The 17,500-nt window shown below is 38.1% G+C and overlaps 1 protein-coding gene across 2 annotated transcripts in view; it reads right to left on the reverse strand.

Moving 5' to 3' along the window:
- The window catches only part of LOC137985579 (5'-3' exoribonuclease 2-like), a 98,652-nt gene that overhangs the window by 30,040 nt on the left and 51,112 nt on the right, over window positions 1-17,500 (reverse strand). For both annotated transcript variants that reach the window (XM_068833204.1, XM_068833202.1), the window contains 10 exons: window positions 13,030-13,157; window positions 11,724-11,780; window positions 11,533-11,587; window positions 8,819-8,880; window positions 6,071-6,120; window positions 5,774-5,835; window positions 4,723-4,812; window positions 3,503-3,575; window positions 2,594-2,644; window positions 747-764 (listed from right to left, as the gene is read on the reverse strand). In XM_068833204.1, coding sequence (XP_068689305.1) covers window positions 747-764; window positions 2,594-2,644; window positions 3,503-3,575; window positions 4,723-4,812; window positions 5,774-5,835; window positions 6,071-6,120; window positions 8,819-8,880; window positions 11,533-11,587; window positions 11,724-11,780; window positions 13,030-13,157 — 646 coding nt within the window. The remainder of the gene's footprint in view (window positions 1-746; window positions 765-2,593; window positions 2,645-3,502; window positions 3,576-4,722; window positions 4,813-5,773; window positions 5,836-6,070; window positions 6,121-8,818; window positions 8,881-11,532; window positions 11,588-11,723; window positions 11,781-13,029; window positions 13,158-17,500) is intronic.

Here is a 17,500-nt window from a genome sequence, read left to right on the forward strand (position 1 = left end):
AACCTTGGACAGTAACATTCAAACCACATGCCCATGATATTTAAATGCAGACTGTGACTTGAGCCCACCGTTTTCGGCACATTGCTTTACAATAACTCTCCTGTTGTTAAGTGAGCCTACGCAACATGAAGTATCACGTGAGGGATTCAGTCACTAAGTAACCGGCATGCATGCTCAACACAGCGAGTTTCAACCCATGGCAGATGTATCTTTTCAAGTACTCGTCGGCCCAGCGAATGCAAAAGATAAGAGACCTCTGCTAGTCTGCTAGCAGGGAAACAGGAGGCATTTTTTATTTGATATTAATTACTCAAAGGGAACCTCCACTAAAACAACGAAATAACTTTAAGCCACAGAACATAATGCTTGCAATGAAAAAATTCAAACTTTTTTTAATGAAAGCGTTTGAATCCGAAAACAAACATTTGTTTTGGCTTTCAAATTTCACGGGGCGCCGCCATCTTGAATATTTGTGACATATCGTGGTTGCCCTAAAGAGCGATTGTTCTGGAACAATAGGGCAACCACGACAGTCACAATTATTCAAGATGTGAGCTCCCGGGAAATTTGAAATTGAAAACAAGCGTATTGAACTTAATTTTTTTCGAATACAAAGGCTTTCATTGGAAAAAGTTCGATCAATTTTAATTGTAAACATTATGTTCTGTGGTTTAAAGTTATTTTGTTGTTTTAGTGGAGGTTCCCCTTAAACTTTCAGAATTTACAATAAAGATTTGAATACATACCAAGCATAATCAGATCAGCTGAAGGAAGAAAAAAAAAGGAAAGATTAGTTTGTACCATCATAATTATTATACTCAATTTGACATTGCATGGTAACATGCTCTGTTACAGCTGTACATGTACATACATTGTTCAGTGCGTACATGAAAGAACAAAAAGACAAGATCATGCACTCAAAGTGCACCTACAGTACATGCATAATCGTATGAAAGACAGATTGCAATGTTATTACACGTCTAAGGAAATGATATTTTATTCTAGTTGTACCTATCGTTAAGTGCCAACGAGACAGTCAATATAATACATAGTTTGCAGATTTGAATCAGAGTGTTCAGGAACCCAATAGAAGTGGTAATTTTTTTTCAAAGTACTGCAACTCAACTTATCAAAGTTAACAATAACACAATAACAAAAGAAATGTAAGTAAAAGCCTTGCACACTTTGTATCTTGAACAACAATGTAAATATCAATGCGTTTTGCAATAATAATGAACATAGTGCTGTAATTTTTGAATGGCCATAATTTAATAGGAATATACAATAATCAAGTTGGATCAAATCAATGCCATGTACAAAATCGTCATTGAAGCGTTTTCAGTGTGAAACATGTCATGGGGAATCAAGTGAAAGTTGTTTCACTTGTAGAATTTTTATTTTGCAAGATACAGCCATGATAATGTCAAATTGATCGTTTAATTGTGTCCTTTACAGACAATATTATTTCCTTTAAAATTAAATGAACTTGTTCACAACTCAATGGTCACAAAATGAAAAACAAACTGCTCTACTCAACAATGGCAAGCCGGATGAAATTAATATCAATATAGAACACGATGTGGTTCACACACCTCCAAAAACATGCGAGTGATGTCTTGTGTCACGACAGTTTGTCCAATGACCTTATCTTACACTACATTTTCCCTCAAGTACTCGAATTTTTTTCTGCATACACAACCCTCTTGCGCTTCGGCAACCTATTAAGACTGCCGCCTTGTAAGCCTCGTGTCTTCGCTCTGCTGACTCATTGGCAATAATAATTTTTTTATTGTTGATTTCCTGGGTTTTGATTGGCTTTTAAATGTGACCTACACTGGACAGTGTATTCTATCCCACAACAAAACAGACAAAAATAATATTGACTATGACAGGCTGTTTACTCAAGGAGTAAAAGTTCTTAGCTGCATGTTCCAGTCTGTATACCAGAAGGATACAGACTGGTATACAGGCTGTATCAGTCTTCTGGTAGCTGATGACTAGACGAACATAACATAATAACGATATAAAGTCACTGCTTACGAGCCTAGAAGGCTCATCAGGCCGGTGCTTATCTCCGGTTTCCATAGCATGAAACGACTAGGAGTATTTATGCTCCCCCCTGGGATGCTAGTCCATCGCAGGGTTACCCCCAGCATTACGCCGGTACCCATTTATACACCTGGGTGGAGAGAGGCACCGTGAGAGTAAAGTGTCTTGCCCAAGAACACAACACAATGTCCCCGGCCAGGCCGCGAGCCCGGAACACTCCATCCGGTGTCGAGCGCACTAACCATGAGGCCACCGCGCCTCCCATCCTATAAAGTTAGTGAAAACCCCTGTAATTTACTCTTTATACACAGCCTTTAACTTGTATTGTAATTTGTATTTGATTGTATTTTTTTAAGTAATTTCAAATCAGCCTTTATTGGAATTTTTGAAAGTAATGTTCCAGTCTGTATGAACACATTCTCTAATACTCTTCTCCCCCCCCCTCACCCCATCTAACATGTACACACCAAGAAAGAAGAAGAAAGAGGGAAATACTAAATGCATTACAAGGATTGGAGCCTTCCACAATATAAAAAAGACTTACCATCAGCTCCATTTAGACAATGCTTTGTATTGGGGTCATGATTTGGGTTTGCTGAAAATGAGAAGTAAACACGCCTTCAACACCATACACACTTTTGTTGTCGTACTCAGCTTTGATGTTTCAGGTGTTTTTGCAAATTAAAATTAAGAATTAGATTTCCACTTTTCAATTTCAGTATTTTTGTAAGGCTTGTCAGAGCAGCTTCTTTGGTCTTACTGTAAGTTGAATTCTTTAAACTTGAATTCCAAGCATACACAATTCAAGAAAGTGATGGTATTAAAATAACATGAACAGTATGCACACTACAACATTTACTATTATTTTGGCTAAATCAAAATATGGATGATGAATCATTAAATTTAAATGATTATTTTAGGCTTGATTCATGCCTGCTCCTCCTACATGTATTAGTCTAGTTTTGATCTTATCTTTAGGGGGGGGAAGGGGGGGGGGGGGGGTCACATAGGAGGGTTGTCCAATACTCCGACATAATGAGATTCATGGCACTTCACAATAGACATCACAAAGTGTCCCCCAACCTTAATCCTTAAAAAAATAGTAACAGTTTTGCGAGACACTTTGTGACACTTTGTGATGTCTATTGTGACGTACCAGGAATCTCATTATGTAGGAGTATTGGACATGAACAGTATGTCACATAGAGGATATCCCTCACAGACTGCATCCCAGAGCACTCTGGGTTTGAATCCCAGCATGCACACAGCAAAATTCACTCCCTGTCCATCCATTTAACATTGGTAAAAATTGAGTACCAGTATTACTGGAGATTTGTGTAATAAGATGGGATGGGGCTCCAACTTCTACACTACACCATAATAACAGTAGAAACAGTTGGAAGATGTACTTCAGACATGCTAAGGTAAAGTATATTGTAGCATTTAGTCTCACCTCTCTGCTTTCTTATGTAGTCCATGATTTTATGCTCTCCTTCCCCTGGTACATTAGCATCTGACAGGACGACCTGTTAAATTTCAATAACAATGTCAAGGGACCATGAATCATTAAGTAGCGTTACTGAAGTTGACCTACTGTACCAAGCTTTCTTACTTGAGAATGTTAACTTCTTTCCCATACTGATAGTTTTGGGAAGTGATGAAATTCAAAGTAACAAAAAGAATAAAAAAGAGTTGTACAATTATAGCAGGGAAAATCAAAACTATTTACAGTAGTACTGAATAATAATTATATTGCCAGTTCCAACTAATTTTGTAAGCAACTTAAAATCCATAACAACTGATGAGGTGTATTTTTTTCAATGGCGACTAGGGTATACTCGAAAAATATGCCAGTGCTCCTTCACAGAAGCACTGGCATTATCATTGAAGAAACTTTTAAAAAATTCTTCTTCCCATTTTGAGTGGACTTGATAGAACGAGAAATCACGACAAAACAGCTCGCACTCAATTGCTCATGTGAATGGTGTGGAACGCTTGGAAAATTTAACTGAATAGTTCCCAGTCTTGCGCTTAATCTAAAGAAAAATATCATGATGTCCTTGCCGAAGAAAGAACATTTTCCCATCCATAGTCAAGTGAGCCAAGCTCATTTTCATGGACGCCTACTTTTAATTATAAGCCTTCTACTTTCAAATTTATTGACAGCCCTGGTAATTAGGTTGTACCTTTGACTCCTGCAAGGAGCATTACCGCTTTTGCCCCTTTTTTCCTTTTTCTTCAGATTTTGAAAGTGTGTTTGCTTAACACCTGGCTGTCAAAATTGTGAATGCAGCTTATTATAAAAGCAAAACATAAGTTTAAAAGTCTGAAAGCCCAAAACTTCCATGCTGCATATTAATTTTGCGGCATACACACGCATTGCATTCTTAGACTAGTGAGCCTTTGACATCATTTTCTCCTCAAACAAGCTCTCTCAAGAACATAAAGTTAGTAATGGTGGACCATTAAATAGAAAAATTCCAGTTAAAATAAACAGGTGTCTTTCTTAAATTAAGGTTTGAAACTTTGGTGGCTTAGTGTTTTGAAATTCAAAGGGGCACTTAAGTTACATTCCAAAAAATACATTTCATTATTACATTTACCATGGTAAACATTCACCATCCCCTTCATTACAAAAACAACTCTGAAGAAAACATGGGGCATAACTTCTACCTTTATATTCTTCCATCCAGGATCATTGTTCAGTCTGTCTGCGATATAGTACCTCAAACATAAGGATAAATTGGCCATGAACTCAGTTCCCTGTTTGCAAGAGAAACAATATTATAATTTATTATTAATGGCGTTTATTAAGTGATAAAAATTACTGTAAACTCCCGCAGATAAGCCACACCTGCAGATAAGCCACACGCTGAATTTAGCAGCTCAAATTTTGGAAAAGTTTTTGGCAAGAAATCAAAAGAAATCCAAAGTTGAGTGTTCAGAAGTCTTCTTCATCCACTTCATCCAATCGTATGATTGATTTTTTTTTGGTATTTGTTGACAGGAATTTCTTGCGTGAGCGCAACGTTTGTTGCTTAGTAACCAGGCATTAGATCAGATGCAAAGATGGAAAACTGAACACTGAACACTGGACACCCCACCGGACACCCACAATTTTTTTTAAAAATGTACAGCTTATATGCGGGTGTTTATGGTAACACTGATTGACCAAGATACATGTAAATAGACCATATTCGTATTCTCGGTATTGGACTGGAACTAGCTTGCAATGGAGGCTAATGCAGGGAAATCTTTTCAAATGCAAATACTTTTTAATATATTCCCCCCCCATTAGCCTCCATTGCAAGCTAGTTCCAGTCCAATACTGGGAATACGAATATGGTCTATTATCTTCCTACCATTAATTAATTATTTAGGTGTAATGTACACTGAAGGAAAAGGCTTACAGTACATGTACGATAAACCATATTTTTATGGCATTGGAATTACTTTTTGCAATGCATGGCTAGTTTCAAAGTGTGCAACACAAAACAAAAGGATGTGGAAAAAAATAGCTTTTTTGGTCAAAAAGAAAGGGCAATGCAAATGATTACTCCGAAATTTGACTCTCTTCTTTTGTTTTTGTAAAATCAAGTCAATTGCCTGATCTGTACAAGGGCTCTTGGAAAATAATTATCTTGCATTAGAACATGTGACAACAAAATAAGATAGTCAGAAGGAAAAGTATAAATAAATTATTTTTGAGACAACAAAGACTTACAGGTGTAATGCAGTTACTGTCAAAATGTTCAGTTTTTTCTTTTTCAGGGGGAAGGGCTGCTCCTAAAAACATGAATAATGAATAATATTATTACTGAGGGAGGCAAATTCCTTTCTTTATATATTTACAGATTTGGCTTGGTGTTCAAGTCACGTACACCAAGACTACACGTAATTTCAAATTGTGCAAGCCAAACAAAACACTTACAGTTTCTTCCAAACAAGGGAAAAATACAAACTGTCAGAAAAAAAATATGATCTTAAAAAGAATAATAATAAATTATTACTTATTACCTACCTCTTTGTTTTAGTTCACTACGTATCTTTGCAATTTCTTCAGCTTTTTCTCTAAAAAAACCATAAACAATGTTACTGCTGTAGTATTCAGGGATACTTCCTATACCTTAATTGAAGTCCTTTTTAATCTCATCATTATTACTGGGTTCCCGTATGGCAAACCCAGTCTAGAAATGGAGGGCATTTGTTCGGTGTTATTTTTTTTTCTTCCGTGTCGGTAAAAGTCTTGCCTGTCACTCCCCTGGTAAGTGGTATCTTTGTGCATAGAGCCTTCTGCGCGTATTTTAGGATCGAGAGAGTAGTGGAACTGCGTAGAGTTAGAATAATTAACTTAGCCTGCAATGGCGTCGAAAGTCACGTAACGCGAATGGCATTTTACTGGATCCTTAAACAAGTCAGTTGGATAAACTACGCAGGCGGTGAAAACCAACACCTGGAATCTCAAAAGCGACGAGTAATGGACTTCGACAACAATCTGTCGCCCGTTGAGCAAAAATCAAAGTGAGCTGCATTTCTAAAATAATATTTACCAAGTGTGCTGTTATGTAGAACACTGAAACCAAATGGAAAATTCTCTGGTAACTTATGGGTTCAACAAAGACAGAGAAGGAATCGAACACCTTAAGTGGGTCTGTGATCAATTCTGCACAGTCTTCAGGTAATGTGAGAGCCAAGAATTATTTGAAAGAAAGCTTGTCGTCTATTTTGTGCTTCATTATTCAAGGAAACGGTTCTTCATGGAAACGGTTTGATCCTGAAATTTTAGTTTGTTGTAATATTGCGCATATTTGACACGATTGAGTTTTTTCTCTTCACGCACGCAATAATAGCAAATATGTTGTTTGGAAAAGGTGGCCTTTATGAATTCATCATGTTTTATTATATGTGTGCTGGATAGTTTTTATGGCAATAGTAAAGCATTTTCTTGTTAAATTAATTCTTGCTTTGTCCCTTTTTTAACTAGACGCTCTCTGAGCGTAAACTGGGTTGCCTGTGGTACATGTTACATTGAAACTGGATTTTCCAAGGAGTAATGCTGACTGGGCCAATCCAAAAAGGTACTCCTGGTAACTCCTACAATGGAAGAAGCAGGCCCGGGGGATTCAGCTCACCCCAGAGCTGCTCAGTGCGGAAACAAAACACTACTTTTTTAAAAATAGCTTCTTGTTTGTAAATAATTGTTGCATAAGTTTGATCAAGAAAGCAAAAATTCACCTTTGAAGAAATATTTTTAGCTTCCCTTGAATAAATTTCATTTTACAATAAACTGACTAAATAAATATTTTCTGATGTGCAAAACTATGACTACCTATTAATCATTGGCAAGAAAGAACACTTGAAAAACAACTCACATATGCAAATTAGTTGAGTTCGAATATTACACAAAACAGTTCAATCCACAAAGACAGAAAAATCTCACAAAAACCTTTTCCAGCCAAAAATGTTATTGAAACAAACAACACATTTGCTATTAGAGGGAAGAAAATACTTCCCATTTCATTGTGTGCGCACAAACAAGCAACCCACTTGGTGTCAAAAACTAAATAATTTCCCACCAGTGTTCAGGATCAAACCCTTTACTAAAGAACCCTTTCCTTGAATAATGAAGCAAAAATTGAACAACAAGCTCTCTCTCAAATAATTCTTGTTTAACAAGAATTAGTCAAATTTCCAACTGTTTTTTAACCCTTCCACTCCCAATAGTGCCACTTATAGATTTTACTCTAACGCCAGACGATTTTACTCGTCAATGGGGAACCCCACCGGGCTGAAAGGGTTAACAACAGCTAGATTCACTCAAAAACTATGTCCCCATTAACCCTTTCACTCCCAATAAAAAAAATAATGCCACTTATAGATTTTACTCTGTCTAACGCCAGACGATTTTACTCGTCAATGGGGAACCCCACGGGGCTGAAAGGGTTAACCTGGAGACTGGGCAGAGTTGAGTACAAACAAAGCAGCTAAATTACGCTACAATTACACTATCTTCAGATTAAAAGAAAATTCACAGCATGACTATTCCGAGGTGGGGGACAGGGGGTGAAAGGTACAATAGCTGAAACTACCCAAATCTTTACCAAAAATGCTAACCTTAGGCCTTAACACTATGCTTTAGATAATGTTTAGGCCTAAGGTTAGCATTAATTTTTTGTAAAGGTTTGGCTTGTCTCAGCTATTGTACTACCCCCACCCTCAGAATAGTGATGCCGGAAATTTCACGGCAAGAAACAAAATACTTTTGTCATTTCTTTATTTCAGCAAAAGTAGCAGCAAAGTGGAACCTGCTAACACTGTTTCAAAAGAGCAAAAGTGAAAACAAGTCGCAAATGCAACTGTATTGGTCACAATTTCAAGCCCTGTATTCTACTGTCTGCGCCTTTCTACTACCCCTTGAAACCCTCTATGCGAAGAAGGCACTAGGAGTAAAGGCAAGACTTAGCAGGGTAGTAACAGGAAAGACTCTATTGCACAACTTCACCAATTTCTGCCAACCAAGTAAAAGGTAAAGAGATACAATTGACAAAATATACATGTACTGCTACGGACCAAACCAATGTTATAAAACCTCTAGACATTGAACTCTAAGTACTTTCTCCACAATGCATTAATTTTTAAAGTTAACTCTGTCCCTCCCATGAATGACACATACATGTAAAGATTTTTACAACGTACTTTGTCTAACAACATACAAGGGTTTACTTGTTCCCAGGAGAGACAAACAATCTCAATTTCAAACTATTCTTACCTGGATTCCTTTGATGCTCTGAAACGGCGTGATCTTTGTTGATTCATTTTTGCTCTTGGAGCCTGAAAATGGAAGAAAAGTTTTTTTATTGACTATATTGGTAGAGAAATACTAACCAAAATTAAGGTACCTGTAATTATTTCGCTACAGTGTATAATAAAAAGGATGAATAAAATCTACACAATACGCCACCTTCGAAAATACATGTACCTTAATGCTCTTTGTTTGTCCCTCCAAATTTTGCATGAGCGTTGTTTCCAGTTTCTCTTGGGACTTAGTACAATGGTCTCAAGACAAAACAAAAACAATGCTTATGCAAAATGTGGAGGGACAAACAAAGAGTATTATCATGGTACATCATATTTTCGAAAGTGGCCCACTACAGTGCAGACCAGAAATATGCGTCCTACGCAGACGCAAAACGTACGCGCGTTTTTTGCGCACACGCGTTTTTAAATGCGCGTTTCCAAACGCGCATTTGATGCGCGTTTTTTCTTTTGTTATGCAACCTCGTATCGTAGATGTGATGTTCATTGTTCCACGAAACAATAGACAGACGATAAAATGAATATTTAATTTCTGTGATCAACTTACCAGAACATTTGAATTGAAGAGCGGTGTCAACTGATCATTGAGAGTTTTCGAAACGAACCTAGAAAGTTTTAAATTCTTTCGACATTCACTGAATGAAAAATAATAAAACTCTGTTGTCATCCTGCAGCTGACCACTGATAGTTAAGTTATTTTGACCTTTCTGTTGCCGAAACTGCAGTTTGGATCGTTGTCATAGAAAATGCCAGACAACGGAGAAAATAATCATGTAGCCGTAGCTTCTGACCTTTCCGCCAATTCTTTGCAATAAAAGTGCTTTGCCGAAAATTTGTCGAGCTTAAGAATTTCGGGAAAAAAAGAAAACAGCGCTACTGAGGAGTTTTTGTATCATCCCAAGTTTTTCGCGAACGTCAAATACTGAGAATGGCGCCACAGAAGTCGTCATGAGATAACTGCTTTGAGGCTCCGACAAGTAAACATTTGGTTCCAGGCTCTCAAACAAAAGAAGACGACATTAGGGCCATTTATACGAGAGAAAATAAGCCGTGGCTTACTCTGGCCGCGGCGTACATAATACGCGAAAGGGACTATTTATACGAGTATAAAGTCAGAGACTTAAATCGTAAAATACAGGTAGAAATCTTCGTGGAAAGTCGGAGAATAGTACCCTAATATTCTACGATTGAGCCATAATTGCACTGCTCTCTTCATTTCGTTGTAGTATTACGCAATGTTTAACAAATTGTTTTAATCTACCATAAAGATTTGTTTTAATTTCACTGCCTTAAAACCATCAATTTGAACAAACAATATTTTGCATTCATGAATAACTGAAAGAAAATAAAACAGCCGGCAACTGAAAGTCGCATGTATCTTTGAATGAATTCGGCATTTTTTGTCACACAGGGTTTCACTCCGTATGCTTCCAGCCAACCCCGCGTTAATTCTCCTCCGTAAAGCTAAACTAAAGAAAGAAATTGGTGCAGAAGATATCTTAAAGGAGAGATTTTTCAACTCCGAGCGCATTCCAATGAATCTTGCTGAAGTAATACAGCTTCAATTCGCAAAAGGAAACAATGCCGAGACGCCTTTTGAATGTCACGCACGCATTACAAAAATTATTTTGAAATAATTTGGCGACGCAGGTTATGTCGGATATACCTGCCGGCACCTTCACCAGCGCATTGAAGAGCACAAAGGGGCAACCATCGGCGACCATCTGAGAGAGAAACATGCATTGGAACCTAACAACATCGCAAAGAGTTTTAGAATTCTGAGAAAGTGCCAGAACAAGTTTGATTGTCTTGTTTTTGAAATGTTTTTTATAAAAGAACTGAAACCATCGCTAAACAAACAGTGTGACTCTATCCGCGCCAAATTATTTGTTTAGAACAGTTCTTGTAATTAATTATTTTTTGTCTATTGTTTTCTCTAGCTACCGTTCATTACTCCATATATTTTTAGCACTTTTTACACTTTTGTACATATTTTATCACATTTCGGCGTTCGCCGCATTTTTATCTAGTTTTTACATATTTATGCTAATTCTTAAAACTTTTATTTTGAAATATTCGAGAAATTACCGGTATTACAGATGGCGTAAGTAAGTTTTGTTTGCGAATGAATATACTCCTTATTTCGTTGATTTTACTGCATTTCACTCCGCCGTTCGTCCAAGTCTTGCTCTTAGCGATATTTGTTGTTGATTGACTACGTGTAACAAATTGAAAATAGTCCTGTTTTACGTTTTAATCACAGAAAAATATTTATTCCCCTCATTATGTCATTTGTTGATGCAGCGAGAAGTGAAAGTAATTTTCAAATGTCTGAAATTAAATGTGAAGCGGAAGCGAGTGCATTGTTGACTCGAATTTCACTTGGAAGCACGCGTTATTTGAAATCAAACACTTCACTGTTGACATAGCCATTGTCTTGCGCTGAAAGGTAACAATAAAACTTAAACAATGAAAAGACAATGGGCCAACTCATACATACTAATTATCTTTGATGAATGCGCGTTTTTGATGCGCGTGTTACAAACGCAGACGCGTGTGCGCAATTTTCGTATGCTCGTTTCGCACGCGTTTTTTGGGACGCATATTTCTGGTCTGCACTGTATATGAGTGTGCAAAAATAATTTATCTGAAAACAAAGATTCTTACCACTCCATCAATGGCCATGTAAAGTAACTTTCTTGGTCTCACAATAGAAAAAATTCTGGACAAAAAAAAAACGTTCCCATGACTATCAGGAATGAATAAATAAGTGATAAAACTAATTGAGATATGTGTACATACCCCAAGGTCATGAGTTTAAGTACTCCAAAAGCGACAAGGGGGAAAGTTTCCCTTACCTGTCAATATATTCAAAGATTGCCACCATCATCTCATCTTCATTTTGTGGAGCAGGCCTAGTTAGTAAAGAAAAAAAAAAAGGATCAATGGCTTAAAACCTGCACCAACTTAACATCAGTCTGAAGGACGTAATTTAATTTTTTAACCAACTTGCTAAAGCTACTGTTAAGTGTGCTAAGGAATAGTACTATTCACACTGGATAAACAGCTGTAAAGTAATATTGGCCTGTGCCTGACACAATCAATGACCTGCAATAATACTGTTTAGTATCACCCAACTAGTAGACTAATGCAAATCCTGCATTTTGATTGGCTACGCTACTAGAGAACTATTAGTAATACATGTAGTCCTCGAGTAGCGAAAAGCATGATGCTTTCTTTTGTTTTATTCCCAAATAAAAATTAGTATTTTTTTTAATTGCATTTGCTAACTTTATTATTGCCTTTTCTGTCCAACTAGTTGGGTGATACTAAAACAATTAGACCCTTCGCCCTCAAGGGCCACTGGTCAATAGCCGATTTGGCTTTGCCTCATGGACTATCGACCTGTAACCCTTGCAGGCTACGGGTCTAATTGTTAAATATTTATCCCATCACAGGACACAGGGCAATTTTTTCTAGGAAGTTATTCAATCTCTGAAACTCAATCATCTTTTTTTCTTACCCCTAACAAAGTTTAAAGTGCCCCTGTCATGCTAAATTTGCCATTTTTAGGTCACAACTGGGTAAAAATCTTAATTAGTACATGTACTTTAGCTCACAAATACAACATTCCTGACAACCCACTGACAAGATATGAAATATATTTATTGCACATAGAGCTATTCGTATTTAATTTTTAGGCGACTTTCTACTGACACCATCTCCAAACATGAAAAAACTTGTCAGTTTTTTCAAGTTTCAATCCATTTCCATCCTCTCCGTCCATAAATGCAAATAACAAAAAATAGCTTCAATGCACTTCAATTGTTATTGGCAAAAAAAACTACACCATTATTTATATGCAAAGACGTATTTTAGTGTTTTGAAGTTTGACTGAAATAGCGTGACACTGCCCCTTTAAGTAACTGATGCATCACGCTCTGAGAACGTTTTCATACAAATAAGGAGAGATTGACAGTTCACAGTTGCTGAAAACCAACCAATCATAGCGAAGAATCCTGCTTAAAAGGTGGCGCGTAACCAGTCAACCTCATCGCCTGATGAAGACTAGCAGTATGCAGTCGAAATGTTGCGATCCAAATCACAAGTGACCACATTGTGAGACAAACGAGAATTATAGTTCTCACTTATCACTGAACTTACTTGTTTTCCGGGTGGCAGCATGGATGGATGATACCATTCATATCAAGATACAAGTTATCAAATTCATAATCATTGGGGTTTGGCAAACTTGTATCCACAGGGGCCGTGACACCATTAACTTCACGGGCCTGAAAACCATAAAGAAATAATTTTACAACAGCTCAAGAAAGGAGATTACGTGCTTCTTGTACAGTTACCAAACATAAGATTGCTCCTATCAAGACCAGAAAAAGTAATTGTTTTCAGATATTGAGACTCACCTCAGTCAAACTACAGTAGCTCACAAGGTGAAAAAAATTTACCGGTAGTTTTTGACTGCACAGAGAGTTTAAGATAAAAATGGAACAGCGTGTACATGTAACATCAAAAGTAATGTACATGTATTTTTTTATAAAATTATACACAATAAGTCAATGATCCAAACTGTACTCTCCAATTCATCATTCCTATTTGACGTTCAAGGAATCTATACTAAACAGCAAGTTACTAGGACTCCAGTCAAAGTTCTCAAATCTCTTAAGGACGTTCGCGCCAATTGTTTCTGCGCATCCTTACTGCGCACGCAAATGCACACGCCACGTCATACACGAGCGCGCGCTAAGTGATAAAATGAGAAATGATAGGGCAAAAGGCCATTGCTATAGCTTTGCCTGGATTTAACGGTCTTGGACGTTCGGTGACCCCTACTTTTCTTTGCAGAAACAAATTTTATTTACATTTCTCTCCACGTTGTCCAAAAATCAACAAAAAATCAATGTGGGAAGTTAAAAAAAATTTCAAGATTTCTGCTCACGGGACATCAAATCCTGCCATCTTGCGGCTGCAAGAGGCATGAAACTGTGGTCGCTAAATGCGAACTTGATCTTTAAGGAACCTCACCAGTTGACTAAATTCAGTTAATAAGTCCACTTAAATAATATTTGGCAGAGATGATTTCACTTCAAAGATTTGATTGCAATATATTTGGGTTTACAGACACTAGCCTTATTCGCTAACGAAGCCCGATTTTGTCACATTTTGGGTGTTTTCCGGGCATGTTCTCTCCAAAACGAAGTCGGTGACCCCCCATTTTTTTTACATTTCTGACATAACTAACTCATCATCTTACAGTGGTAAAAGTTTCAGAAAAAAATCAATGTTAAAAAATTTTCGCGCGAACGTCCTTAAAACTAATGACTGACATGTTTTAGGCAGCCATTTCAAAGAGTGCTGATAATACCGGTTTTAAAAGATTCAGCATTCAGCTTGCGTGTTAAAAGAATTTAACAGTTTAATATTGTTAACAACTGCATTGCTACAAATGTTTGTGGAGGTTGGGTGCCTGAAACATCCTGGAGCTTCCACTATTGGCAGCCAGATCATCCAAGATGGAAACTACACCGATGGCTGGCAAAACCTGACAATCCAGCCATGAGCCGCCACACCCCCGAGAAGACAGGCACCTGTCACACTCATAAACAATGGAAAGTAGTGGCGAACGAGGGAGGGGAAAAAATCCACTAAAACGCTCCGCACAGAATGTTCCTTCTTCCCACCAGATTCATAAATACAGCTGTAAGCTCTATAACCCAAAGCACGAGGAATCCCACATACAGTACTGTGCAAAAAGAATGCAAACGAATTTCGTGCTTTCCGCTACTTTTCACTACTTTTCGACGAAATATAACGAAATTTCGGGCGAAACGAAATTTCATTCGAACTTCGCCGAATTTTCGAAAAGCCTATTGTTTCAATCAAAACGAAAATTCGCAACGGCCGCGCGAATATTCAAGCGAAATTTCGTCGTGACATAGCGAAATTTCGTTGCAATATAGCGAAATTTCGCTGTGACATAGCGAAATTTCGTTGTGACATAGCGAAATTTCGTCGTGACATAGCGAAATTTCGTCGTGGCATAGCGAAATAGTGAAAGTTCCCAGCGAGTATGTCCTCCTTCTCGCTTGTCTCTCCAATCCGTCTTCCTCTCGGGAGGCTTCGATGACAATAAAATTATTTAAGCGGGCAGATTAGTCATGGTAAAGGAAGCGCTTTTACAATCCCTTTCTAATTCAGTCAATGCATGACATCTGGATTGCTTCTAAGAATTATGTCACGAAAGTGTCGATTGCCCATGTGTTTTCGAGTTCTGAGTAACCAATATGTCATGAAAAGTGTCTATTGCCAAATAAGTCGAGTTTGGATCATCGCACAGCCCTAAAACTTTGACACGCTCATGATTTATTATCCTCCTACAACATCTCAATTTCTTGACTTAATTTATTGAATGTTAAGTGATTTTATTTTTTCTTTGCGTGGTACTTGCGTGACGTGAAAACCAAGAAGAATTGCTATTGTAGGTTTGGTATGTTAAATTGTCTATGGCTGTATTCTTGGAGTCTCAAGATTGATGTATCGGGCGTACCAAAAATCTTATGTCTTTTTATTGACAAAGTATCAATTGAATAAAGGAAACGAAATCGCTTGTAATGCTTGTCTACAGTTTCATTCAGGTCGTGTTTACACTCAAGGTTGAGAGAAGAAATACAGTTGTTGATTCCATTCATTCATTAAAAGGGGAAACACTAACCAAGACTTTACAAAATTTCGGTTTAGGCCGCAGCTACACGTGCAATTTTTTGCTCGCGACGGTCATGCGATTTGCTTCAAATTTTGTCGCGTTACCAGCGCGCGATGAAAATCGCAAGTGTAGCCACCCTTGAACTGCCGACGCGACAACTGAAAAAATCGCAAGAAATTCAACTTAATCAATTTCTCGCGATTTTCGGGAGAAAAATCACACCTTTCCCACCGAAATTTCGGTGAAATTTCGAGAGAACAATAACCGAAATTCAACGAAATTCGTTTGCATTCTTTTTGCACAGTACTGTATACGGTTATACAACAAGACCACTCATAACAATTGAACGCAGTCGCTCCTATAGTAGTTGTTGACTTCTGAAGTTAAATCTTCATTTAACTTCATTTAACAACTGCATTGGTATGTGGAGGTTGAGTGCCTGAGACAGCCATTGGCAGCCAGCTCCAAGTTGGAGACTGCAGCAATGGTGGGCAAAACCTGACTACCCAGCCATGAGCCCCAACGCCCAGCTGGAGGCCCTCCAAGCCTCGAGGGCTCATGGCCCAACAAACCAGAGCCCCAACCTGCACCCAATTAAGCTTGCACGCTGGTGCGCTTGATATCTTGAAGACTGTTAGACACATAGACAACTATGAGCTACAGGATACAGTACTGAGAGTACCAACAATGGCCGGACAACTGCTAGGCTCCACTATGATCCCTGTAGCCTGCACCAAAATGTAACTGCTAAGCCAAAGGCTGCGCACACTGGTATATTGCTGTGAACCATGCGAGCCTGTGCTTGGGTGAGTGACACTAAGGTTGCATACTGATAAGCTGGCAAACCACCAAGCTGGACAACCGCTTCAAGCATAGACAGCTACGAGCAATTGCACAACCAATGACTGGGAAGACTGCTAAGCGCTGCCATACCCCATGCAGCTGTACAAATGGCTGCTGAACCGTGTGACGTGACACTAGTGTACTGCTGTGAACCATGCAAGTCTTTGCATGAGTGAGAGACAGCTAACTTATATCATTAAAGGCCACAAATAAGCTCTACAACGAATCCGACGCATGCGCAAATATAGCAAGACCACTGACAATTGAATGCAGTCACTCCTAGTTGTTAACTCAATTAAATCTTCCTTTAACTTCATTTAACTTGTGTTGCTAGGCAAGTGGTTGAAGATGTGGAAAACACCCAAAACATGATAATTTAGCACTAACCAGTCAATCGGCGTCAAAATTGTTGAGACACTCTTATCCTTTACAGTAGATTTCAAGCTCAACGGCGCAAATGGCCCCCTCCCCCGCACCCCCGGCACAATGTTGTGTTTTTCTGTTTTCTACGAGCCTTGTCGACAGCGGTACAACATTGATTAGGGTGGGGGAGGGAGTGGTATCCCGGAAACGTACTTTCTGGACAAGTTTTCGTTGCAAACAATGAATGTGTCGTTGCCAGTGTGCTCTGTTGGCAACTGTCTCAACTAATTTTGTCGCCGATTGAGTGTTAAATACCAAGGTAACCTATACACCTAATACCAAAATGGCTGCCATTTAAATATTCAAATTAGCCCTTGATGCCTCGTTCTTAAGCTTAAAATTCAAAAGAATAATTTAAGGGCCAATTTGTATCCGCATAAATCAGCGACCATTTTGGAATAAGGTTTATAGGTTATGACACCTCTTTAACCAACGGTTAGCGCTCACCAGGTTTCAAACATCCATTTCCCTGGATTTTTGGATAATGGGAAAACTGCACAGCTAATAAATTTTCCACAAGGAGACATTTGAAAGTGCGCTCGCATTAAATTTTAGCATACAGACCAATCCATACTGACTAGTCAATGAAGATTACACAATTCACGTTAATAGTAATTTCTCTCCAGTGTGTTCTTGAGCAGCAGTTGA

This window comes from Montipora foliosa, chromosome 14 (genome assembly GCF_036669935.1).
Source record: "Montipora foliosa isolate CH-2021 chromosome 14, ASM3666993v2, whole genome shotgun sequence".
Taxonomy (NCBI): domain Eukaryota; kingdom Metazoa; phylum Cnidaria; class Anthozoa; order Scleractinia; family Acroporidae; genus Montipora; species Montipora foliosa.